Source organism: Camelus bactrianus, chromosome 6 (assembly GCF_048773025.1).
Source record: "Camelus bactrianus isolate YW-2024 breed Bactrian camel chromosome 6, ASM4877302v1, whole genome shotgun sequence".
Taxonomy (NCBI): Eukaryota; Metazoa; Chordata; class Mammalia; order Artiodactyla; family Camelidae; genus Camelus; species Camelus bactrianus.
The window spans coordinates 73,554,301-73,579,760 of NC_133544.1; the positions used below are offsets into that span (position 1 = coordinate 73,554,301).

At 41.4% G+C, this 25,460-nt stretch overlaps 2 protein-coding genes across 9 annotated transcripts in view; both read left to right on the forward strand.

Annotated features, from left to right (window-relative positions):
- Positions 1-15,966, forward strand: part of GANC (glucosidase alpha, neutral C) — a 64,007-nt gene extending 48,041 nt beyond the window's left edge. For 3 of the 6 annotated variants that reach the window (XM_074365951.1, XM_010965193.3, XM_074365952.1), the window contains 7 exons: positions 233-297; positions 1,707-1,783; positions 4,423-4,497; positions 6,954-7,067; positions 8,659-8,771; positions 13,606-13,709; positions 14,313-15,966. In XM_074365951.1, the coding sequence (XP_074222052.1) occupies positions 233-297; positions 1,707-1,783; positions 4,423-4,497; positions 6,954-7,067; positions 8,659-8,771; positions 13,606-13,709; positions 14,313-14,422 (658 nt within the window). In that variant the 3' untranslated portion in view covers positions 14,423-15,966. Of the gene's footprint in view, positions 1-232; positions 299-1,706; positions 1,784-4,422; positions 4,498-5,651; positions 5,735-6,953; positions 7,068-8,658; positions 8,772-13,605; positions 13,710-14,312 lie in introns of those variants that run through there. The other 3 variants (XR_012507632.1, XR_012507634.1, XR_012507633.1) reach the window with 3 other exon arrangements.
- Positions 15,967-21,220: 5,254 nt separating this feature from the next.
- CAPN3 (calpain 3) overlaps positions 21,221-25,460 on the forward strand; it is a 43,119-nt gene continuing 38,879 nt past the window's right edge. For all 3 annotated transcript variants that reach the window (XR_012507636.1, XM_010965196.3, XM_074365954.1), the window contains exon 1: positions 21,221-21,843. Coding sequence is in view for 2 of the 3 variants with exons in the window: in XM_010965196.3 (XP_010963498.1) it covers positions 21,535-21,843 (309 nt within the window). In the remaining variant the exon portion in view is untranslated. The remainder of the gene's footprint in view (positions 21,844-25,460) is intronic.

A 25,460-nucleotide genomic window follows, 5' to 3' on the forward strand; every position in this document is an offset into this window, starting at 1 on the left:
AGAATTCTCGCTCTTTCATTGGACCACTGAAGCTAATAGATAGTTCTTTCACATAAGAAAAATACGTAGTAATCATAAGTGCTCAAAAAAATCTCATATTATATGAAATGATTCCTGGCCTTTTCTGATTTCCTTTGAATAACTATAAAACTGAAAATCATATAACTAATTGAATTATAATAAAACACTGAATGATGCTGAAGTAAGAAATTTCTTTTTTTCCTTTCCCCAGACCTCTATGGATAGAGTTTCCTGGTGAATTAGAGACTTTTGGTGTGGAAGATGAATACATGTTGGGTGAGCATTTCTTGATTGACTATAGCTCTGCTAAATACTGTAATTACATTTTTCTTATTATATTTTCTAGTGTGCTCTTAGCACTAAAAAAAAAATCCCTTAATCTCAAGAGTGCAAAAAACAAAAATAAAAGAAATTCCATCACCAAGATTTTTAGTGTATTAGTGGGATCACAGCTCTGTTCTCTTGTCATGTAGCGCTTCTCATAATATGTTAACTTCATATAAACATATTCTATTTATGAATGCAATTTGGGATTCCTGTTCTGGATCCACTCCTAAGCCTTACGATACTATCACAAGGAAGGGAAGTAGAAAAAAAGTAAACCAGATGGCTATAGTAGAGACTTAGAAGAGCTTATTTCATCTGCAAAATAGAGTTGTTGTTGTTGTGGTGGTGTTTTTTGTTTTTTGTGTTTTTTTGGTTGGCCTCTTCTTTAGCAAGGGTTAACCAAATCTGGAACGTAGAAGTTTATCATTTGGGGAGTAAGAATCAAGAAGCCAGGCTCAACAGACAGTTGCCCAAAAGAATCCTGTTTCTAGAAAGTGTAACCCCCAAAATGTAAAAAACCTATCTCCTTAGGTCTCAGTTTAAAAAGCCACTTCCCTGGAGAAGATTTCCATGACCAAACTTGCTTCCTAATACCTAATGCCATCTACCTTAGTCAAAGTCAGTCCCTCTTAATATATAACTTTCATTCCATTTTGTACTTTTGCCTTTTTGGTATTTGTCTTAATTCTAATTAATTTGTAATTACTTGTTTAATAGCTGTCTTTACTGACTGTAAACTTCATGAGGGCCAGGACCCAGTCTGTCTTACTTGCCACTACATTCCCAGGGACTAGCACAGTGCCTGGTACTCAGCAAGAACTCAATAAATATTTGTTGGATTAAAGAGCAAATTCATAAATGGATGAATTTTACATATGGTGGTGCCAAGATCAACATGAAATAAATATCCAGATTGCTTTTAAGAGAATTACAGGCTTCCTGATGATACCTGCCCAAGAAAGAGGACCTGCATATCTACACTGACCACACTGCTGGTCACAGTTGTAGGCTCACTGTCTTCAAAGTCACTTACAGCAAATGACAAAGCACTTGGAGAAGTGCAGTGTGCTTTCAGACTACAATTAAGCACAAAATGAGACTGTACTAGGCTGTGTCAGGGTCCCTCCCTGTTAGCCTAATGCACCATAAGGGGACTAGGGATAGTCACCTCTTTGAGCACCTGTCCTCTAACTAACAATGCATCTCTCTGATGAATCATTGGGTCAACTCACCAAGATTTGTACCTTCAAGAAGTTCAGTCAAGGGGTCTTTGAAACCACAAAAGCACTCAGTTAGAGAGAAGGGATGTTTTCAGACCTCTTATAATAATATTCAACTTTATTTCTTCCGTTTTTCAGGAAGTGCTTTATTGGTTCATCCAGTCACAGAACCAAAAGCCACTGTGGTTGATGTGTTTCTGCCAGGATCAAATGAGGTAAAAGTAAATGACAGACAGCTACATGCCTTACACCTGTTATATCTCTTCCCTTCATTCTTGGTGGCTTCCCTTCAAACTTGGCTTAAAATGACAAAAATGTATTCTCTCACAGTTTCAGAGGCTTGAAGTCCAAAATCATGGAGTCAGCAGGGCTGGTTGCTTCTGGAGGTTCTGAGGGAGAGTCTGTCCCCTACCTGTCCCCTAGCTTCTGGTGGCTGCCTGCAGTCCTCGGTGTCCTTGGCTTGTAGCTGCATCACTGCAGTGTGTGCCTCTGTCTTCACTGCGCCTTCTCTGTGCATCTGTCTCCTCTCCCATCTCTCTCTTACAAGACGCTTGTGATGATATTTAGGGCCTATCTGGATAATCCCAGATAATCTTATCTCGAGATCCTTAATTTAGTCAAATCTGTTACTGCAGAAGATAATGTTCACTCCTCCCAGGGATTAGAAAGTGAAAAATATCTTCGGGGGGGCCCACCATTTAGCCCACTACACTTGTCATTATTGATATGACAATAACCAAGTTTTTCTACAGAATGTTCACAAATGATGTTCTTTCTGCTTGATTTCTGTAGTAATTTGTAGTTCTGAAGGTGAGGGCTCTTTACAAAGGTTCCCCTGCCAAGCAGAAACCTAAGAAAAAGATTAAATATAACAACAGCTAAATAAATTGTCCTGCCAAGCATTTCTGTTGAGAGTTTCTTAAGTTGATTCTAACAAAGCATAGGTTCCCATTAAGAGGAACTAGCTCCCTTTAAGACCTAGCCACAAATTTCTATTAATGACCTATTATCATTGCCAGTGCATTGTTGTGACTGTATGACGCGTTCCTTCCACAGTTTCCCAGCGTGCTCTGTGATTGATTCTCTTGCTACATCTTCCCAAAGCCTGGGTAGGAGAGCCAAGCCGCTTCCTGCCAGAGCTCTACCTGGATGGTTAGCTAGTACCACATCCCTCTGTGCAAGGGAGCCATCTAAACTCCCTCACTGTCACTCTCCCCATATTTCTGTATGGCCCAGTTCCTCTTCTGAAAGTCTCCTTCTCCCTGAGGCCTTCTCTGACCACCTCTTTAAGATTACAAGCCACTCCCACAGTCCCCGTACTGCCCAGCCCTCCTTCATCCATTTTTCTCCACAGAATGTGCCATCTTTAACATTCTATATATTTACTTTTATGTTTTGTTTACTATTTATCTCAGCCATTAGAATTGTTAGCTTCTTGAAGGCAGTGATTTTTATCTGTTATGGTCACTGCTGTATCCCCAGCATCTAGATGGTAACTGGCACATAGTAGGCCTTCTGTAAGTACTTGCTGGGTGAGGAGCTTGGTGACTGACTAAGCTCTTGGTCTGATCTCCATGGTGTTTTGTACAAGTTATACCCTTCCTAGGCTGGGGAGTCTTTGGATATGGCACCAGAGAACATACCCTATACCTCTCATTGCAGTTAGTGCTGGAAATGGTAGACAGGAAATCCCCAAATCTTGTTTGAATCCTTTTTTTTTTTTTTTTTTTACCTTTCACTCCCACCAGCTCTTTATCTAATGCTACTCAAAGACACTAAAGAAAGACATTACAAGAAAAGAAAGCCAAGACAACATCCCTTATAAACACAGACACGGGAATCTTTGACAAAACATTAGCAAATTGAATCTGGCCAAAGATAATACTTCATGACTAGCTAACAATAGTCAAGTCACAGCCCTGTCACATTCACAGAAGGACAGTGACAGATTCAACAGCCCAGATGTATAAAAGATGTGGTAATCTGAGGAGATGAACTTGCAAAATAGGCACTGGCTGCCAGAAATTATATTGGACTAGAAGAGAGAAAGTTTTTGTTTTTATGCTGCTTCTGATGGTATCTTTTTAAAGAAAAAACAATCACCTTTATTGTGGTATGGTTCCTGTACAGTAAAGTACACATATTTCAGATGTACACTTTGATGAATTTTGAAAGATGTACTGATGGTATCTTAAGGATTTACCCCATCAAATTACTTTGTAGGACTTTTCTGGCACGTCAGCAAGTAAACCCCATTGACAAACATTTTAGATAAGGAGTTTGAACGTCATCCCTAAATTGTGGTCTGTTAAAAAAAAATGACACTATCTGAGTAATCCAAGTTTCCATTTGTTTTTCTCTGAGATCTGTTTCCTTGTCTGACACTTTCTTTTCTCCTGCCTCACGTATAATTGATTTGTTTGCAGTGTGCTTTTTTGCTTTGTTGTTGTTTTCTCTCTTCTGTCATCTTTTTCACTACTACGTTATTAAATTTATATAATCCAGCTGGACTATAACATCCATGAGGGCAGGAACTATGACTTTTTGTTCACTCATGTGTACCCAGCAGTGCTGGGCACATAGTAGGTTGTTCAGTAAGTAACTTCTGGATGGATGGCTGGAAAAATGAATGGCCTTTTAGTCAGCTTAACCCATCACAGTACTAGTTTAGTCCTTTGGGATCCTTTTAAAAGCATATGTTCTTCCTAACTTCTACTCAAGATTTTTTTAAAAATTATACTTATTTTAGCTTTCTGGTATTTGCAATCCAGATAAATGGATGTTTTATTGAATAATGAAATCGTGAGCAGAATTGCTTACACACTCTTTTTCATTAAATTCTGTTTCTTTTCAGGTCTGGTTTGACTCTAAGACGTTTTCTCATTGGAAAGGAGCATGTACTGTAAAGATCCCAGTATCCCTGGACACTGTGAGTTATTTTCAGACTGTTATTTTTATCTGTTATGCTATATTAGTCTCCTCGGGCTTCCACGACTAAATACCGTAGACTGGCTGGCTTAAACAACAGAAATTTATTTTCTCACAAGTTCTGGAGGCTAGAAGTCCCAAATCAAGGTGCCAACCAATTCGGGTTCCTGGTGAAGACTCTCTCTCTGGCATGTAGACAGCCACCTTCTTGCTGTGTCCTCACATGGCAGAGGAAGAGAATGAGCTCCCTTGTGTCTCTTATAAGGACACTGATCCTTTGGGTCAGGGCCCCACTCTTATGATCTTAATTACCTCTGTAAAGGCCCTGTCTCCAAATACAGTCACACTGTATATGAATTTTAGGGGGACACTTTCAGTCCATACCACGTGCCTACATAGAAAGAACCAAGGATCTTAGTGTCCTTCACTGTAACACATACCTGTAGAGACCGACACAGAGTAGTTGCCTAGAGCTGAAAGCAGGGAGAGAGTTTGGGGAGCAATGGGGAGTGACTGCTGTTGGGTCCAGGGTTTCTTTTTTAGGTTGATGAAAATGTTTTAAAATTGATTGTGGTGATGGTTACATGACTGAATATACTTAAAACTATTTAATTATATACTGTAAATGGGTGAATTGTACAGCATGTGAGTTATATCAATAAAGCTGTTAAAATGTGAGAAAAAGGAGTATAAGAAAGACATATACTCTGATTTCATGGTATGGAACATCGAGGACAAACAACTTTTCCCCATGTATCTACATTGTATGTCTAAGATAAATAATAACACTGAAAACAGAGAGTAAACATGGTGGTCACCACACACACACACACACACAATATCCTTTACAGGACCAAGTCAAAACAACCTGAGTTCTTAGTTACACCTTAGGCCCAAGGGAGCGCTACCAGTTATGATGCTAGAATAAAGTGGCCCATCCAGATTGCGTTTCTGAAGGGAGGCTTGCTCCTGGAGCTGAATCATAACCACCACCACAGGCCCTAAGTAGTGTAAAGATTTATAGATATTGATGTTATTTTTTCAAATTCTCAGCAGCAAAATGAACTCCATTATAAAGAAAATAATTTCAGATGCCAGCTTTCAGATCTGGAAGAGACCTTAACATTCATCTACTCTAATCCCTCATGCTGACAGGTGAAGAAACTGAGGTTCAGAGAAGTTAAATTTCTTGTCCAGGGTTGCGCCTCGACTGTGGCAGAACTGAGACAAGACCCCAGGTCAGCTGGACTCCCACTACAGAGCCCATCCATGCTAACTTAGTGCTTCATTCTTTGAAGGAAAAGAAAAAAAGAAGAGATTGGCTGATGAGGGCGGGGAGGTAGATGCTTTGCTTCTTGCTGCCAACTGGGAGCCAAGCAGAGGGTGGACATCTTAACTACTCACCCCTCACTCCCAGCTTCATTTACACAGCAGTCCCCTTATCCATGGTTTTGATATCTGCGGTGTCGGTCACCTTTGGTCAACTGCATTCCAAAAATATTAAATGGAAAATTCCAGGAATAAACAAATTCATAAGTAATTGCATGCCATTCTGATAGCGTGATGAAATCTTACGCCATCCTGCTCCATCCCGCCCAGGACATGAATCACCCCTTTGTTCAGCACATCCACACTGTATATGCTACCTGCCCATAGTCCGGGAAAAACAATAGTATATATAGGATTTAGTTCTACCCTTGGCTTGAGGCCCACTTGGAACCTGTCCCCTGTGGGGAAAGGGGGGTTGCTGTATTCTTGCTCTTCTCTCTGCTTGTACCTTACTCAGAACAAAGTACAGCCCTCCTGTGATCCAGGGAGCTTCCTTCTAGAGGGTAGCACTGGGAGGCAGGAAACCTACCACGCTTTCCCTGAAGGGAATGCCATCACAGAAGACCCAGAGGCATGGGCTGTGCCTGCAGCCCTGTTGTCAGTCATTTAAAGTGCCCTTGGTGGCTTCTATAGCAGAAGCTTCACAAATTTACCCTCAGAATTGAGTTAGTCATCCAGGTGATCTAGGGAAGCTAGGAGCAAGAAGACTAATAGTAAGGACAAAAGTCATCTTTCCCAAACCAGGAAACTACTATCTTTTATATACACATACACAAATACAACTGGGCCTGCTTACAAAGACAGAAAAATTCACTCTTTAGCAGGGCCCTATTGACAGGAAAATTTTAAATACAAAACTGGAAAGGCTACTTACAGGATAGGCAGAACAGATAATCAATTGAGGAAGGGTGAGAAGTTCCCCATATATTTAAAAAATGAATCATTTTTAGTGTTTGAACTCTCTTCCTTTTAATGCCAGGGCCCCATGTTGGCCATCTGTGTTCACAACTTATTTTGCCTTTGAGTCTATACTTGAACGTGAGTCTTGTACAGTGAAATATTTGTAAAGTCTACTTTGAAATTGCCTTATATGAATACACCTTCTCTGAAAGTGTCGCTCTGTTCTAGATACCAGTGTTTCAGCGAGGTGGAAGTGTGGTACCAATAAAGACAACTATAGGAAAATCTACAGGCTGCATGACTGATTCCCCATATGGCCTCCGGGTGGCCCTAAGCACTAAGGTATTTGAGAAATGTTACTTTTACACATCTCATTTGTTACTACTCTGTCTCTTTACAGGGGTCTCCTTTTGAGTGTGTGACACCATGTAAAAGTGGTGAACCGTCATCTATGGTATAGGTGCTTCTGATGTTTATCTGGAAATCAAAGCTTTGAATCATTTCTGAATCATTGTCCATCATGTCTGACGTTCCTGGAATTGTTCTTAAGGGAACACTAAGAACTAGAAATGTTGAAATTTCCTCTGGGGAACCATGACCCTTGGTGTTCTGCAGCCTGGCATTGATCACACTGGACTGAAGGCTTAGTGGACCATAGGCAGCCTGCCATGTGGATTAGCTCTGAATCTCCCTCTCCTGTAAAAGGATTCTGTGTCTGTGCAACGTTTCAGGGACACAGCCCCACACAACGACTTCTGCTCTCATCAGTTGGCTCAAACAACTAAAATCTCCTTGGATAAAGCCTGCAATGATCCAGAATTGATCTGTCCTTTTGAGAAGGTCTTTTGAGCCAAATGAGGCCTATAGCAAAGTCCTCTCCTATGCATTTGACAAAATACAGTACCAAACACAAATTCTTAGTCTTCTTAGGACCAAACATAAGTCCTCACTCTTAAGGGAATATTATAAAATAATTAAACTTTCTTTTTCTTAACGTCTTTCTTTTCCATTTGTTTGTTTCATTTAGGCATGTCTTCTTGGGCCAAACTATGGGCCTCGGGCCCATGTGAAGCCATGGAATTAATTTCAAGAGACTCAAGGTCCACAGCACATTAAGCATTATCAAAAATATTAAACAGCCTTATGGTTACCAGGGAAAAGGGAGTGGGAAGGGATAAATCTAGGAGTTTGAGATTTGCCAAGGTGAACACTATATATAAAATAGATTAAAAAAACAGATTTCTTCTGTATAGCACAGGGAACTATACTCAATATCTTGTAATAACCTTTAAGGAAAAAGAATATGAAAACGAATATACGTATATATATATATGCATGACTGGAACATTATGCTGTACACCAGAAATCAACGCATTAGAACTGACTATATTTCAATTGAAAAAAATAAAAATAAAAAATTTTCATTTAAAAAATTAAAAAAAACAGTAAACAGCCTTATGGAGTGATGACATTGTTTGACATGCAAAAGGGGCCCTCCTACTAAAAGAAAGTAGGAACTAGATACCCTTCTTTTAATGAAAGGGCCTTCTAAAGATAGTTGGTCTCATCCATTATATACTAGTTTTTTCTTTTAAATTTAGTTTCATTCTGTGACCTTTTTTGACCTATTGTCACATTCTAGGATAGTATTTTCAGAGAAACCACCTACGTGCCACTGACCATATTTCATAGTTTAAATCTCTTTCAACAAGGCCTAACTCTGAGTTCCACCTATGTGACCTCCTTATCCATATTATTTCACTAATGGGTATTGAGTGTATACATCTGTATGACTACTTTGTACAGCTGGAATGTTAAACTGTTGTTGAACATAATTTTTCACAGCTTTTTAAATCTATTGTTTCCTTTAGCAGGTGACAGTCTTTGAAAGCTATTATGTAAGAATGTTCTGTTTCTGTGATTCACTCTCCAGGGTTCTGCCGTGGGTGAAGTCTATCTCGATGATGGCCATTCATTCCAGTACCTCCACCAGAAGCAATTCTTGCACAGAAAGTTTTCGTTCTCCTCAGGTGTTTTGATCAACAGGTAATGGCAGCTAAAAATGCTGTGTGCTTTCTTGAATAAATTATGCTATCCTTTTGCTATCCTCAGATGCACAGTTGATATTTTCAGGTACTATTTAAAGAAATTAATGATGAGGACCATTTGTGGAGTATTTTTGTTTTTCTTTTCAGCTTCATTAAGGTATAATTAACAAATAAAACTTTACTTCCCCCCTTCTGATTTGGATGCCTTTTATTTCTTTTTCTTATCTAAATGCTCTGGCTAGGATGTCCAGTATAATGCTGAATAAAAGTGGCAAGAGTAGGCATCCTTGTCTTGCTCCTGATCTTAAAGGTAAAGTTTTCAGCTTTTCACCACTGAGTAGAATGTTAGCTATGGCCTTGTCATAAATGGTATCTATTATGTTGTGGTTCATTCCTTCTATACCCAGTTTGTTGAGAGTTTTTATCATGAAAGGATGTTGAGTTTTGTCATATGTTTTTTCCACATCTATTGAGATAATCATATGATTTTTATCCCTCCTTTTGTTAATGTGATGTATCACATTTATTGCATATGTTGAACCATCTCTGCATCCTGGTAGTAAATCCTACTTGATCATGGTGTATAATCCTTTTAATGAACTATTGAATTCAGTTTGCTAATATTTTGTTGAGTTTTATACCTATGTTCATCAAGGATACTGGTCTATAATTTTCTTTTCTTCTAATGTCCTGGCTGCTTTGGTATGAGGGCAATACTGGTCTTATAAAATGAGTTTGGAGGTGTTCCCTCATTTTTAACTTTTTTGGAAGAGTTTGAAAAGGATAAGTATTAATTCTTTAAATGTTTGGTGGAATTTACCAGTGAAGCCGTTTGGTCCTGGACTTTTCCTTGTTGGGAGGTTTTGATTACTAATTCAGTCTCCTTACTAGTAATTAATCTGTTCAGATTTTCTACTTTTTCATGATTCCATATTAGTAGTTTGTATGTTTCTAGGAATTTATCCATTTCTTCTAGCTTAGCCAATTTGTTGGAGTATAATTGTTTGTAGTAGTTGTTTATGATCCTTAGTATTTCTGTAGTATCAAATTTAATGTCCCCTTTTTCATTTCTGATTTTATTTTAGTTTTTGTTCTTTTTTCCTTGGTGAGTCTAGCTAAAAGTTTGTCTATTTTGTTTATCTTTTCAAAAAAAACCCAGCTCTTAGTTTCATTGATCTTTTTTATTATCTTTTTAGTCTCTGTTTAATTTATTTCCTTTGTTATGTCCTGATCTTTGTTATTTCCTTCTCCTACTAACTTTGGGTTTAGTTTGTTCTTCTTTTTCTAGTTTATTGAAGTGTAAAGTTAGGTTGTTTATTTTACATCTTTCTTTTTTCTTAATTTAGACATATTTTGCTATAAAGTTCCCTCTTCTAAGGCTTTTGCTGAATCCCACAAGTTTTACTATGTTGTATTTCCATTTTAATTTTAGTCTCAAGACATTTTATTTCCCTTTGAGTTCTTCTTTGACCCACTGGTTGTTTAGGAGCAGGTTATTTAATCTCCATGCATTTGTGCATTTTCCAATTTTCTTCTTGTGATTGATTTCTACTGTCATACCATTATGATACTTGATGAAAGTATCGTGTATCGATACTAGAGAAAAGATACTCAATATAATTTCCGTCTTCTCAAATTTGTTAAGAGTAGTTTTTCTGGCTTGACATATGATCTGTCCTGGAGAATGTTCCAGGTGTGCTTGAGAAGAATGTGTATTCTGCTGCTGTTGAATAGAATGTTCTCTGTACACCTGTTAGGTACATCTGGTCTAACGTATATTTTAAATCAAATGTTTCTGTTTTGATTTTCTGTCAGGATGAACTGTCTGTTGTTTAAAGTGGAATTTGGATCTCCCCTACTATTACTGTATTTCTAATTATTTCTTCTTTCAGATCTATTAATATTTGCTTTATATATTTAGGTACTCCAATGTTGGGTGAATAAATATTTACAAACGTTATAACCTCTTAATGAATTGACCCCTTTATTGTTATATAATGACCTTTGCTGTCTCTTGTTACAGTCTTTGGCTTAAAGTCTGTTTTGTCTGATATAAATATAGCTACCCCTGCTTTCTTTTGGGTTCCATTTGCATGGAATATCTTTTTCCATCCCTTCACTTTCACCCTAAAGTTTAAGTGAGTCTCTTGCAGGCAGTATATATAGTTGGATCTTATTTTTTTAGCCATTCGGCCACTCTTTTTAGTTTGGAGAATTTAGTCCAAATACATTTAAAGTAATTATTGTCATTTAAAAAATTGTTTTCTAGCTGTTTTCTAGTTGCTTTGTTCCTTTCTTCCTCTCTTGTTCTCGTCTTTGTAATTTGATGATTTTCTGCAGTGGTATGCTTTAATTCCTTTCCATATTTTGTGTATTTAGTATAGGTTACCATGAGGCTTACATAAAACATCTTTTAGTTATAATAACCTATTTTAAGCTGATAACAACTTAACTTTGAACACATTAAAAAAAACTACATTTTTACACTGTCCTCCCACATTTTATGTTTTTGATGTCAACAGTTTGTATCTTTTTATATTGTGTATCTATTAACAAATTATTTTAGTTACAGTTATTTTAAATACTTTTGTCTTTTAACCTTTACAGAAGAGTAATAAGTGATTTACCCACTACCATTACATCATTAGAATATTCTGGGTTTAACTATATATTAACCTTTACCAGTCAGCTTAATACTTTTATATAGTTTCATGTTATTAATTAGCATCCTTACATTTCAGCCTGAAAAACTCCATTTAACATTTCTTGTAAGGCTGGTCTAGTGGTGATGAACTCCTTCAGCTTTTGTTTTCTGGAAAACTCTTTATCTCTCCTTCGATTTGGAAGAATAACTTTTCTGGGTAAAGTATTCTTGATTGGCAGTTTTTTATTTGAATATATCATTCCACTCCCTTCTAACCTGCAAGGTTTCTGCAGAAAAATCTGCTGATAGCCTCATGGAGGTTCCTTTGTACGTAACAAGTTGCTTTTCTCTTGCTGCGTTTAAGATTCTCTCTTTGTCTTTAACTTTTGACAATTTAATTATAATGTATCTTGTTGTGGGTTTTTTAGAGTCATTTTACTTGGTATGCATTTGGCTTCCTGGATCTGGATATGTTTCTTTCCCTAGGTTAGGGAAATTTTCAGCCATTATTTCTTTGAATAAACTGTCTACCCCTTTCTCTTCTCTTCTCCTTCTAGGACCCCTATACTGTATATATTGGTCCGCTGATAGTGGCCCATAAGTCCTTTAAGCTATCTTCATTCTTTTTTATTCTCTTTCTTTTTGCTTTTCTGATTGGATGAATTCCACTCTCCTGTCTTGGAGTTTACTGATCCTTTCTTACACTTGATCTAGTTTGCTGTTGAAACCCTTTATTGAATTTTTCATTTCACTTACTGTATTCTTCAATTCTATGGTTGGTTTGGTACTTCTTAATATTTTCTAATTCTTTGCTGAAATTCTCACCTTGTTCACTTATTTCTCTCTCACCTTGGTGAACATCTTTATGACCATTAGTTTGAACTGTCTATCAGGAAAATAACTTACCTCCATTTCATGAAAGTTTCTGTAGATTCATCATGTGCTTTTGTTTGGAACATACTCTCCTGTTTCATTTCCCTTGACACTTTATGTTGGTTTTTCACATTAGCTAACACAGCCACCTCTTCCAGTCTTAACAGACTGGTCTCATGTAGGGTATGAACTCTGCAATCAGCCTGGCTTGAGCTGCTTGTTGCTTCTCAGACCTTTGTGATTATCCGAGCTGCCATCCATTTTCGTAGTGACTCCCAGTAGCTGCAGGTGTGCTGAGATCTATCAGTGTCCTAAAAGGGCAGATTTCAGTCAGCACCTATATGCAAGCTGATTAGAAGCAACCCTCGGGCAGTAGCTGGGAAGGTATACAGTCAGATCCATTCCAGGGAGAACCTAGGAGACGAGTGTTTTCGTCTGCTCCCGCTGCACTAGAGCTCTGGGGGACAGCACTGCCTGTTAACAACTGCGTCCTTATTTGCTGTAATCCTGTGGGACTCCTGAACACAAAACCTGTTGGCTCTCAAAGCTCAGTGATTTGAGGGCTCATCCCTTGGATGGGAGCCTTAAAATTTGGGGCACTAGAAGTGTGGTCCAAAACCCTTCACAATTCTTGGAGAAGCTGGTAGTTGGGAATTCCTTACCAATTGTATGGTACTGTGCCAGGGGTGGGAGTTATGCCAAGAGTGTGTCTCAGTCTTTCCTACTTGTTTTGACGCGGGTACTTTCTCAGTCACCCAATGTGTAGGAGTCACTCCATTTCTGGATTTTTCTCAGAGGGAATTGCTCCATGTATAGCTTTATATTCAGTGCATCTGTAAGAAGAGGGAAATTCAGGAACCCCTGAATTTGATCTGGAGTCCCCCAGGAGTATTTTTCAATCATTCCATGAACATCCCTTCCCTATTCTCTATCTTCCTTTCCTTCCCTCTCTGAAAAATTAAAAAGGATTTAGTTTAAGTTCCCATTAGTCTCATTTATTCATCCATTCAGCCTTTCATTATCTGATTTCTTACAAATTGAATACAGTGTCCAAGCCAGATTTAGGATTTCAGTGTCCAAAAGTGATTTTTCTCCAAATGGCTTGTTAGAGGGAGACTACTGGTTAGCTAGTCCTCAGCACACAGAGTCATCTGTTTCCATTTCTTTATCCTAGTAAATGTGACATCTTTATGTTTCACACCTCTGTAGGGAAAGATGGAAGGGGAACTCACAAGGCTTGGGATGGTGAACTGGTAACCAGTCCAAACCTCTGTTCCTCTCCTTTTCCTGATGCTATTTGATGTATCTATTCCAGTTGTGCCGACGAGAGGGGTCGTTATCCCAGCAAGTGTGTAGTGGAGCAGATCTTTGTCCTAGGCCTCAAGAAGCAGCCGTCTTCTGTGACCGCCCACTCATCTGGTGAGGAAACAGGCCATTTGTTTTTGTAAACATATAAGTATCTGCAGTGAAGAGATGATTAGCCTAAAACTGACTTAATGTGCTAGGCAAGTGGGCCCCACACTTTCTGACAGGAGCCAAATATACTAGTATCTAGAGGGAACGAGGCCATCCTGCTCGTCTTCATCAGCGGGTCTTTCTGCTCACTGTAAGCGGTTAATATTTTCCTAAGGGAAACTATCTGAGGTTTGAAGTAATACTGTAGCTTCTCTGAATATGTTTTTTAAACTGTAGATATCTGACGTAATGAAGAACCCCACTCATGTTTATGGAGTTTCTTAAAGGCCACGGGATAGGATATATCCTTTTTACCTACTGAATTTGTTGAACAAATCACTTTGTTCCTTACAGTTTCTTTTCAGCCAATCTTGTACTCAAAACAATAGAGTGTTTCATGTTTAAAAAACTCCTTGAAGTCCATGGGTACATGTGCTATTAATTTGGATTCTCCTATATAGGGTATAAGGGTTTATGACAGAGACAGAAACATTTTAGATTCAAAGAAAACATTTTTTCTCTCCTAGACATTCATCACACTTTCCGTTTTACTATTTTGATATCTAGATGGTAAAGCTCAGCCCGTGGCTTTTACATATTGTGCCAAAACGTCCACCCTGAGCCTGGAGAAGCTCTCGCTGAACATTGGCGCTGACTGGAAGGTCCACATCCAGTGACAGAGCAGTGCACCTGGTAACAAGCACAGGGAGCGGCCTGCACCTTTCGGCCCTTCCTGGGGCCTTTTTTGACATTTGTGCTGCATGCTGATTTTCTCTGGCTCAAAGTAATCTTTCATTAGTCACCAGTTACTAATGGACAACAGCTTTCAGATTTTACATTTTTAGATGTATTAGTAATACTCTTCGTGTCACACACCACCTCTTCTCCTAGACGCAAGTGGCCCTGAGATAATTTACAGGGTTCACAAATCTTCCATTGCTCCTATGTCCATGGCCTGTGGTAAGCGCTGTGGTCCAGTTACTGCTTCTCATTGAGCACAGCTGGGTGGGTTTGTTTTATGTGAAAGGTGGGCCAGGCCTACCTTGTGTGGCTGATTTGTGGAAGAGTCCATGTGGCAGAGCCACATGGGCTACAGCAGCTGAGCTGCTCGAGGCCTATCTCCAAGTGACAGCCCCTGGCACCCCCCGTAGTTCTCTTTTATCCACTTAGACCTGGACAAAATGACCCTTGTCTGCTTGCGCTGCATGCACTGCAGCAACAGGGAGTTAGTCTACCCTAGAGACCGACTCAGGATTCTTTTCCCTGTCATGTCTTTTGGGCTTCAAAGTTCCAAATTAATCTTCTTAAAATTCTAATTTCTTTATAGTAATTGTTTTTATTAAATACTGTCTACTAACCAAAGAATATTTGTAACATGAGTAAGCTATAATTAATAGTAATAAAATAAATATCCATGTCACTATCAAACTTCAGAAATAGAACACGGGACTGGGACAAGGGTAAGGCAAGGTCAAGGCCCACTTGCCTTGGGCACAAAATTTAAAATGATGCCAAAAGTCACAGTAATCAAAGTAAATAATATTTTAATGCAATATTTTTAAAAATCAAAATTAATATGAAAAATCCATGATGAACAAAATACCAAAATTTTAAATGACAGGATCAATATTACTGAGTTTTACTTTTGCCTCAGGCTCTGGCACAGCTTGGCATGGGACAGAACATTACACTATACCAGTCCCTCAGGATGCCCCTGCTCTGGAGACCCCAGGGACTCCCTGCCTCCGCAGCATGTGCTCAGGCAGCCTCGTGTCCTCAGCACTCCTCAGCGTGCACCTTTTCTTATCAGGCTTCCTCCACCTAGCAACCTGCCAGGTGCCACCTCTGTGCCTTCCGTTCCCTGGGCCCCAGTATATACTGCCTGCCCTCTTCCTATGCACATCTACCATCCATCCAGGCCCAACTCTAATCCCACTTCTCTACAGAGCCTTTCTAACTACCCTGACACCCTCACTCCCCTTTACCAGGAGCAGTGATTTTGCCCTTCTCTGAAATGCTGTCCCACTTATAATATGCACTCTACTGAGCATTCTCAGGGATGGTCCCTCCATGTTTCAGTTTTGTCTGTCTTGTGTGTAAAAGAGCATATTATATTTATCTTGTATCAGCCAGAGCACCATTATACTTGGCTTTCAGTAATGATTGGCTGTAATTCGTTGTCTGATGGATTTGATTGATTAAAAATTGAGCATTGAGTGTATCTGTTTCTGATTTACTTTTCTCACATAGGACTCTTCCCTCCAGATATAGTGAACATTGTGCATTTCCTCCTGGACACATTTCATTGTATCAGTTGAGATTTGAGCTTTGCACCATAAGTAAGCCACTAATTGCCTAATATAAGAACTGTTCCAGATTGAAGGGGGCACTAAAGAGACAGGACAGCAGATGTGTGATCTGGGGTTGGATTCTGGAACTACAAGGGATATTATTGGGATAATTGGCAAAATTTGAATGGAATCTTTTGATTCCATGGTAATTTTCCTAATTTTGAGAGCTGTACTGACTATATATATAGAAGAATTTCCTTGTTTTTAGGAAATACACATGGAAGCATGAAAGGGTAATGGGCTAACATTAGCTCAGACTTACTCTCAAATGGCTCAGAAAATATTTATGTATAAGAAAAAGAGACAGAGACAGAGAGAGAAAATCAGCAAAATGTGTTAAAATGTTACAGTTGAATCTGGATGAAAGCTATGTAGGAACTCCTTATCCTGTATTTTCAACTTTCCTGTAAGTTTTAAACTATTTCAAAGGAACAATTTTAAAAACAAAGGTGCTGAGCCATATCTCCATAGTATCTAATAGCTTTAAAATGTTTGGTTTCTATTACTGTAAAGGCTTATAAGCTGTGGTGTGGAAAATAGGATGAAATAGATGGAGTAGAGAATGAACTCCAGTACAAGAAAATACCTCTATTTCTGATGCAGCAGCCCTCTTCCGAATCTTCGCCAGGTCAGCTGTTCTTTACCTGAGAAATGCCGGGCCAAGCCAAGTCCTCTCCTTCAGGGAACACAGATGCCATCCTCAGAGCACCAGGACCCCACAGCACCCACACTGTGGCAGCACTACGTGTGCTTCTCCGTGTCTGACTGCAGGAGCTGACCAGGAAGCCTTCAGGAGGGTATTCACGCTAAGAAAGGGAATGGAACACGTGTTCATGGCAGGCATTTATTTAAGGTGGACGAGCTGTCTAGTGGTCAGGGGAAGTCCTTCATGCATTTGGAAGGCCAGTTTGATCACCTTCCTTCTTTCCCCTGGTCTAAGTCATCCTGCAGATCCTTACTACAGTAGACCTGGGGTGGTCAGTTCCTTATAGGGGGGATCCCAGGATGTAGGTTCCAGTTTGTCTAGGTACTAGGAGGCTGGTTTCATTTAAAGGACCTGCACGACCAATTATATTCTGGGGTACAGCTCATTTCAGAACGAAGTGAACTCCAGGGTCCTGGTCCATCAACATGACCAGGGCCAGTCCCAGATGGGGCCATTCCCAGATGGGGCCATTCCCCTAAAGGCTCCCTAGAGTGGAAAGCATATCTTGTCACCATGAATTTGCCTTAAAGTTGTACTGAGCCTCATATCCTGGTTAACTGAAACCGGCCTATCAGATTGCTATAACTGTAGGGGAGACTAAAATTCTAGAGTTTGGTCTGTGTGCAGAATTCCTTCACTTTTCCATATTTCTTTCAGTATCAGTGTATCATAATGATAGGCAGCAGAAACATAGTCAGAACACATAAATATTTGGAGTTTAATGGATTTTAGCTCATCATTGACCATTCTACCTAAAAGCCTTCTTAGTAATGGAACTCTTATGACAATATCAAGCATTCCATCCTGCTTTTAAGATTTCCATCTGCCAAAATGACTATAACTCAATTAAAAAGTGTTTAAAAAAAATAAAAGATTTCCATCTACCAAACCCTCTGAATGCCCTGCGTGATTTGGGGGGTGGGGGTGGGGCCGAGAGGGGACGCACTTTAGACTAAAATAACTTCTCAGCCCAGGGGATAGAAAGCCATCAGCAACTCCACTGGAAACAGACTGCCGTATTAACCACAGACAATGGAGGCCATGTAACTCACATTCTAGCAGAAATGAAGGAGACATTGACATCTGATATCAGATCCGCCTGTCTTATGACCAGCCTTGCTGAAGACTGCAGAGCCACAGAAAGGCCAGCCAGAATTAGACAGCTGCTTCTTGACAGTTGTTTTCTGCAGGGCTGACGGTGTTAGATTCCACTCCAATCAGACCTAGGGGAAGGGAAGCCCTGACTATTTATATGCAAGGATCCAGAGATCTTCTGCCTAATTCACATTCAGTCTTCATCACTCATTACTCCTTCACTGGGTATCAGGACACCTGAGGTCTGGTGTGGTTCTGCAGTGAACTGGCAGAGTGTCATTTAATCCCTCTAGGCCTTGATTTCCCCTTTTGTCACAGAAAAGAGAGAATCTCTAACTTCTGTGAGTTTCTTTCCCATGGCTTAGCTGGAAAAATACAGCAGATATCTCAAGTTTTCTCAGTTGTAAATGGGATTAATCAAACCTGCAGGGTTGTTGTACAGATTTAAAAAACTCCATATGTATGGAAGGGAAAACATAGTAACTTGACTTTGGAGAAACCTGGCAGGCACCATCTTAGCCAAGTAATCAAGGATGATACCACCTGTAATAAAACACATCAACATCATTCTGCAACATACCTGCAAGTACTCTTCAAAAGTGCAAAATTCAGGAGAAACAAAAACTGGAACCATCAGAGATTCGAGGACTCTAAGGAAACAAGACAATGAAATGTAATGCAGCTCGGATTCTGTAACAGAAGGAAAAAAAACCACTAATGAAAACACTGAAGAAATCAAAATATGTCTTGTAGTTCAGTTAATAGCATCTTACCAATATTAATTCCTGGGTTTTGATCATTGTACTGTGGTTATATAAGGTGTAAACATGAGGGGAGGCTGTTGAAGGGTATATGGGAACTCTGTGCTATCTTTGCAACACTTCTGTATGTTTAAAATTAAAAGTTTTTAAAACAATAATGAAGTGGCTAGCTCACAGTAGGCATTTAATGAATGGTGGGTGTTTTAATTACAAGCAAATACATTGATTACAACAGTGCTGAGTCAAAGAAATGTTGGTGGAAGACAGAGATATGCAATCATTAATTATCTTGTTGGTGCAACAGAAACCATTCCAGCCACAGATATTGCATGATCTTGGCTGAAATATGTTGTAAAAATGAGTTCTTTATCCTTGAAGAGGCTTCTGGGGAATTGAAATGTGCAGCTGTTTACATGCTCATTATCTGCCTTTGTTCATGGGCTCAGATTGAATTTCTCACCAATAACATGAGTTTCTACAGCTGTGCAGTTGTATGAACCTTGAGTTTGGACATGCTAATCTGAAAGGGGGTTTTATCCACAATTGGTGGAATTGGAGAAATGAGTAGCACCTTGCACTCTGTGTGTCAGATATTCCCATTCTGCTGTGACAAGAGGCTGAGCTCTATCACACAATGAGATGGTCAGCATGTGTGTGGCCTGAAGACAGCTCCTCCACCAGGGGCAAGTCAACCACGATACTTTGATTGCATTGGCAAAGCAATAAGAACTGAAAGAAATTTCTCCTCACAAAGGGAATTTTCATTCAGCAGATATACAACACATACTTATTAAGAGCCTTCTATGTGCTTAACCCTGAGGGTGGAATGGGGACCCAGTTCCTACCTTCATGGAGCTTATAGTCTTGTGGGCAAATAGGAAGCTCAGTAAACAGAAACATTAGCTACGGGCCAGTGCAGTGAATTTCAAGGTGATATAGAGCACTGGGCTGGGACTCAAACATACGATGGTACATATGATGGTGGGGAAAGGATACCACCCCCCTTCCCTTGCTTTCCATTCCACTAGTGAGTTTGAGGGTGAGTCTTTTTAGAGGCTCTTTTAGTGCAGATAGGCATGCCTCTGACTGAGACTGACCACATGGCCCTACCCCAGAGCAGTACACGTGGAGGGTGTTCAGTAAGTGTTCATAGAGTGAATACTGATTTGTACCAATGAGTGACTGTCATTCAACCCGCTTAAACCCAAAAGTCATATTAACTTTGGTTCATCCCTAACAATAACACTTATTATGTGCTTATGACAATCCTGGCACTATTTTAAATGCTGTACATAATTTGATTAATTTTTACAACTCAATAACTGAATGACTATCATTATACCCATTTTATAGGTGAGAAAACTGAGACATAGGAAGAAATAACTCACCTAAAGCTACACAGGCACAGCCAGTGAGCAGCCCAGACTCTGAACCTAGGCAGTCAGCCTTCAGATGCCACCCTCCTCTATTCTGCCTCCCCAAGAGTAGTAGTAAATATCCTTGGGCATTTCCTTAGAGGGATGGGAGAATAGGCTGATGGTTCCTACAAGCTGCAACTCCAGGTTCAGGGCTCCTCAAAGCTGCAACCCCAGGGATCATGAGCCTGGCATTACTCTTTATTTCAGCGGTCACTTCCCACCTCTCATAGCCTCTAGCCTTGGGCTGATGAGATGGTCACATGAAAACAGGCAGGACTGCAAACTAGCCTCCACTCAGCCACACCTGGAATACGGCCGTCTCCTCATAGCCCAGGTAGCAGCTACCATCAGTAGAAGACGAGGGCGAGGCCAGGCAGGCAGTTCCCTTCCCCAGAGCCACTTTGGTCTCATCTAAGAGCTCTGAAGCCAGCTCTTTGGGTTTGACATCCCGGGACTTCACAGCCAACCAGGCTCAGTATCCAATTCCAGCTTCTGACTCAGATGCCTAATGTGGCACACCTGATTAATCTATACTCCGGTGCATTTTTTGTAGAAGATCTGGTCCCAGTGTTTCTTTGGGGGTTGGGGAGAGACAAGGGATGGCTAGGTCAAGTGGGCAAGGAGAGACAGGGATTTTCTCAACTGAGGACTCTGCTGAGTGGCACTTTCCACCCAGACAGTTTCACTGAACGCTGACACCAGAACATTCAGAAGAGAAGCCAAATCCAGTTGAATAATGTTCTGATATGCTTGAATTTTAGAAAGTAAAAATCATGTTCTCAAGTATGTCTAGAATATTCTCCTAGAATCCAGTATTTCACATTCACCCTTGCTAGCTTTTCTCGATATTGTTCTCCACTAATTGGGAGCCAATAGTTTTACAGTCTGGATAACTGCCGATTCAATAACGCATCCATCATTCTTTGCTAAACTAACTTTCAGGGTTCAACTCTCTCAGATATTCCCCTTTCATCTCCTGACACCACCAGCACTTAACGGCAGCACAGGGACATCCCTGGCCAGGTCCTTCTCTCTCAACCATGCTGTCTAGCTGCTCGCGAGCCTCTCTCTCGCTCTCATACTCATGATCTTTCTTCATGTCTATTTTTGGTTTTCCTGGCTCAAGCTTCTTCAGGCCACTGAAACACAACCCTCACTTTCTTTCTCTCCCTCTGGCATGTATGCTGCTGACAGGAGCCCCCCACGCAGGAACTGCTGTAGAAATCCTTTAGTGCCCCTTCCTTAGGAAAACTGGTGGCTTCCAGATCACAGCTCAGTTTTTAAGACAGGCACAAGCTGGACAACCTCTCAATGGACTTTAAACTTTGAATTGGATGTGGACATTTTTCTCTCCGATGACAGAATCACTGCAACTTCCCGTTTGCAGTTGCTTCCTTTCCTTAAAGGTAGCTGTGTCTTGTTTTCTTTAAAACCCTTTTCCTTCCAGATCTGCCTGCCATGCCTACCGTCATTAGCTCGTCTGTGGCCCCTCGGACAGAGGCTGAGCCCAGGTCCCCGGGGCCAATCCCCCAAGCAGCCCAGGGCAAGAACACCGAGGCCGGGGGCGGAAACCCAAGTGGCATCTACTCAGCCATCATCAGCCGCAATTTTCCCATTATCGGAGTGAAAGAGAAGACATTTGAGCAGCTTCACAAGAAATGTCTAGAAAAGAAGGTTCTTTATGTGGATCCTGAGTTCCCACCGGATGAGACCTCTCTCTTTTATAGCCAGAAGTTCCCCATCCAGTTCGTGTGGAAGAGACCTCCGGTGAGTAGCTGACTGGTCACTGCTGGGTTTTTCTCCTCAGAGAAACCCTCGCACTCAGCGCCTCCCCACAGCTCCACGGTGCACACGGGCACTGGGGGCAGGGCCCTGGCGGCAGCCCCGCGGGCTCTGTCCCCAGGGGAGGCAGGGCTGCTTTTCCCTCTCTGCTCTGTCTCTCTCTGAACAAAATCTTGCTTTTCATAAAAGCAATTGGCACTCAGTTTCATTTATCCTATAAAAGTAAATATTCCTTTCCCAGAACAAACTCCAAACTGGAATTCCCAAAATTCTGACCAGGAGGGTAGTCCAGATCTACCTTCTCTGTTTAAGTATCTTGCATCTTGTAAGACTTGTTCAGTTTCTCACAGAAAGGCTAAAATCATGATGTTCTTTTTAGTTTACCAGTAGCCATGTCTTTCTGAAATACAGAGCCCAGGAACGAGGAGGGTGGCAGCAGAGACTACTTTTTCACGCAAAATGTTAGGATTAGAAGGAGAAATCCTAGCAATTGTTTGCATCCATCTACCTCACCTCACAGTGATCGACCAGGAAGAAAGTCGTATTCCCCTGGCTCTGTTCTTTCATCATACCTCCAGGACAACTCTTGTTCTTAATTCAAGAAATATTTATTGAACACCTACTAGAGCCAGAAACCAGGAAAGCAATTGAGGAAACAGCATAAATAAGAAAAGCAAAAGTGCTTGCTCTTCTGGAGCCTCGAGTCCTGAGGGGAAGACAGGCTTTGAACAAGAGTGGCACTGTCAGGAGACCACGATCAGGGCGGTACGGGATCAGAAGGCAAGGAGAGAAACCGTCCTGAGGAAACCATTTTCTCCCCAGGGCTATTCATTAGCTTAATCAGGTTAAACTGAGGCCCAGTGCTATTCGTTAGCCATGTTTTTCTTTTTAATTGAGATGAACTATCCAACAGCCCTGTTCTCACCCTGTGTGTTCCACAAGAGCTCCTCTCCTCTCCTGTCGGCTCTGTCAGGACTATCCTGAGGGCCCTCGGTTTAGAGGAGAGGATGGGAAAGAACTTCATTCTCCAACTCAGTCACTGCCCTGCTGCCAGAGTTCAGAGGAGCACACGTCACTTCCCTGATGAAATATCTTAAGCGACACAGTTCTCCCCCGCCCCCCCCCATGCCTTCAGATAAGTCCACACGCCTTACCTGGGCTATAGGCCCCTCTCCAGCTGGCCCCGGCCTCCCTGTCTGTCGCCCCCTCACCCCGACACCTTCAGCTGCTCTCTCGTTCCATCGTCTTGGGCCTCGCAGCCTGTGCTCGTGCTCTGCCTGCCATGCCCTTCTTGTTTCCACCTGATTTGCTCTTCCTTACCCTCACTGCAAAACTCTGCTCAGGTGTCACTTCCTGCAAGCCCCCCCACATATGCTCCCGCCTGCTGAGAGCAGGGAGCATTCCTGCTCATCTCTGGACCCCCTCACCCAGCAAAGCGCCAGGCCCACAGTAGGCACTCAGCTGCTGGTGGTGGATGAAGTCCCACATCGGAGGGGCTGACCACTGGGAGAGGACAGCCCTGCACTCCAAGGCTGAGAGTTCCAGAAAGTCTTTTCTAATAGCACTGCAGAGAAAAAGACCAAAACATTTACAAATCATGCTTTTAGTGAAATCGCCGGTGGATTTTGGTCTTAAAAGCTAGAGCTGCGCATTAATAAAGACGTTCTAAGGGCCTGTTATGCTCTAGGCTCTCGGTTGTTGAAACTTACACTGCTGGTGTCAGTGTGACATGAGGGGCACCAAGTGGGCTGTCCCAAATCGCGCTCCCACCACCATTGCCACCCAAACCCTAGATTCTCTACAGTCACTAAAGGTCCAGATAGCAGAGCCCTCTCTTGGCTAAAATGTCTCTGTTTCCTCTGGGGTTAAGACTAGCGAACCCCTGCCTGCTGAGTTCATTAGCATAAAGTAGAATACAGAATTAGAGATGGTAAGAGTTAGAATCTCTCAGAGATGTGGTCCAGCCCCTTCACACACAGATGATGAGATTAAGGTCCAGAAAGGGCATGTGACTTACTTGCATCACCCAGCACGTTGAATGAAATCGAAAAATAGCAATGATGACAGAACTTCCTGGAGTGTAAAGCACTTCTTGGAGACATGAGTCTTCCATGCACTCCACAGATGTAGTGACCTTTGTTAGGCCTGGACAGTCTGAAAATGGGATTATGTCCCATGAGAGGCGCTTCATGCTTTTACTATCGAAGGCACAGCATCACTGAAAACCAAGCTGAATTTTTCTTCACAATCAGGTGGTGATGAAGATGGTGATAAAGGGAGAAGTATCCCCTCCATCATTTGGCCAGCTACGATTCTAGTGACGTTAACAGGTTGCACGTTCAACCTTTGCCTCTTAAAAGGAGAGCCAGTGCCTCCTGTGACCCCTTCTCACCCATGAACCCGAGCGGCCTCACTGCCTTTCCTCCTCTAACAGGGGGCATCACGCATTGAGTCTCCAAGCCAAACAATCTGATTCCTCTAGCTTTTATTTAGATCACCTACTTCTAGGATCTGAAAGCAAACCATGCACTACTTCCCAATCGTTAAGCCAAATTTTCTTGATGACAGACCCCTGTGCAGAAAAGAACGGCTCTAGAACAAGTCTTCTGGGAGACTGATGACTCTTGCCCAGTATTGCTGGGGACAGGTGTAGGGGGAACATGTGTTTCATTCCACGTGGTGGGGGCTGCAGTTGCACAACATTCCTAGCCTCTCCCCTCCCCCCGGGGAGGGCAGGGTTTGTAAAGAGAACCTGACCTGCAAAGCCCAATCCTTTCCTTCCTTTTTCCTCATGGGAACAAACGACCTGCTCCTCCTTGTGGCAAGTTTTCCAGAGGCAGGTCCCTGTGGGGAGTCCTGCAGAGGTCCTGGGCCACCTGCCACTACTACTGGCTGATAGTAATGAGAACAGCTAATCCTGACTGAGAACTCACCACGTGACAGTAACTATTCTAAGTGCTTCCATATATTAACTCATTTAATCTTTACAACAACCGTGGTAGGTAAGTACTGTAATTGTCCCCACTTTACAAATGAGAAAACTGAGTCTCCAGAGGATAAATACCTTGCTCAGATCTCTCAGTTTGTAAAGGGTGGAGCTGGGAATGGAACCCGGGCAATCTGGCTTTAGAACCCTCTCTCCTAACAATGAAATCTATCTAATTCTGGGGTTTAGAAGCCAAGATTAGATGTATGGACAATACATGTGACATCTTGGACTCTTTTTCCCGGGCTGCCTGTCAGCCTGGATCCGACCCCACCAACCGGGCTTTGCTGCTGTCTGTGTGACCTGTTCTCCTGCCGCTTCTCAAGTCCCCACCATCCAGGCAGAATTAATCTCTCCCTTGTCCCAAGCTGTCACACCAGAGAAAATTCAAAAATAAAATAAACCATTACGTTCTTCAGGTTAGGTCTTGTTACCACTACAGAATTCTCTTTGATATTTTACACTTATTTATCTAAATGTGCTTACATGTGAGTCCTTAGCATGGCTGAAGCTTCGGCTTGTCTCTTCAAGAGGAAACGCATAAGGAAAAATTAGGAAGAGTCTTGTAATTACAGAAAGGGGGCTGGACATGGTTTTCTAGGCAGGAGAAAAGAAA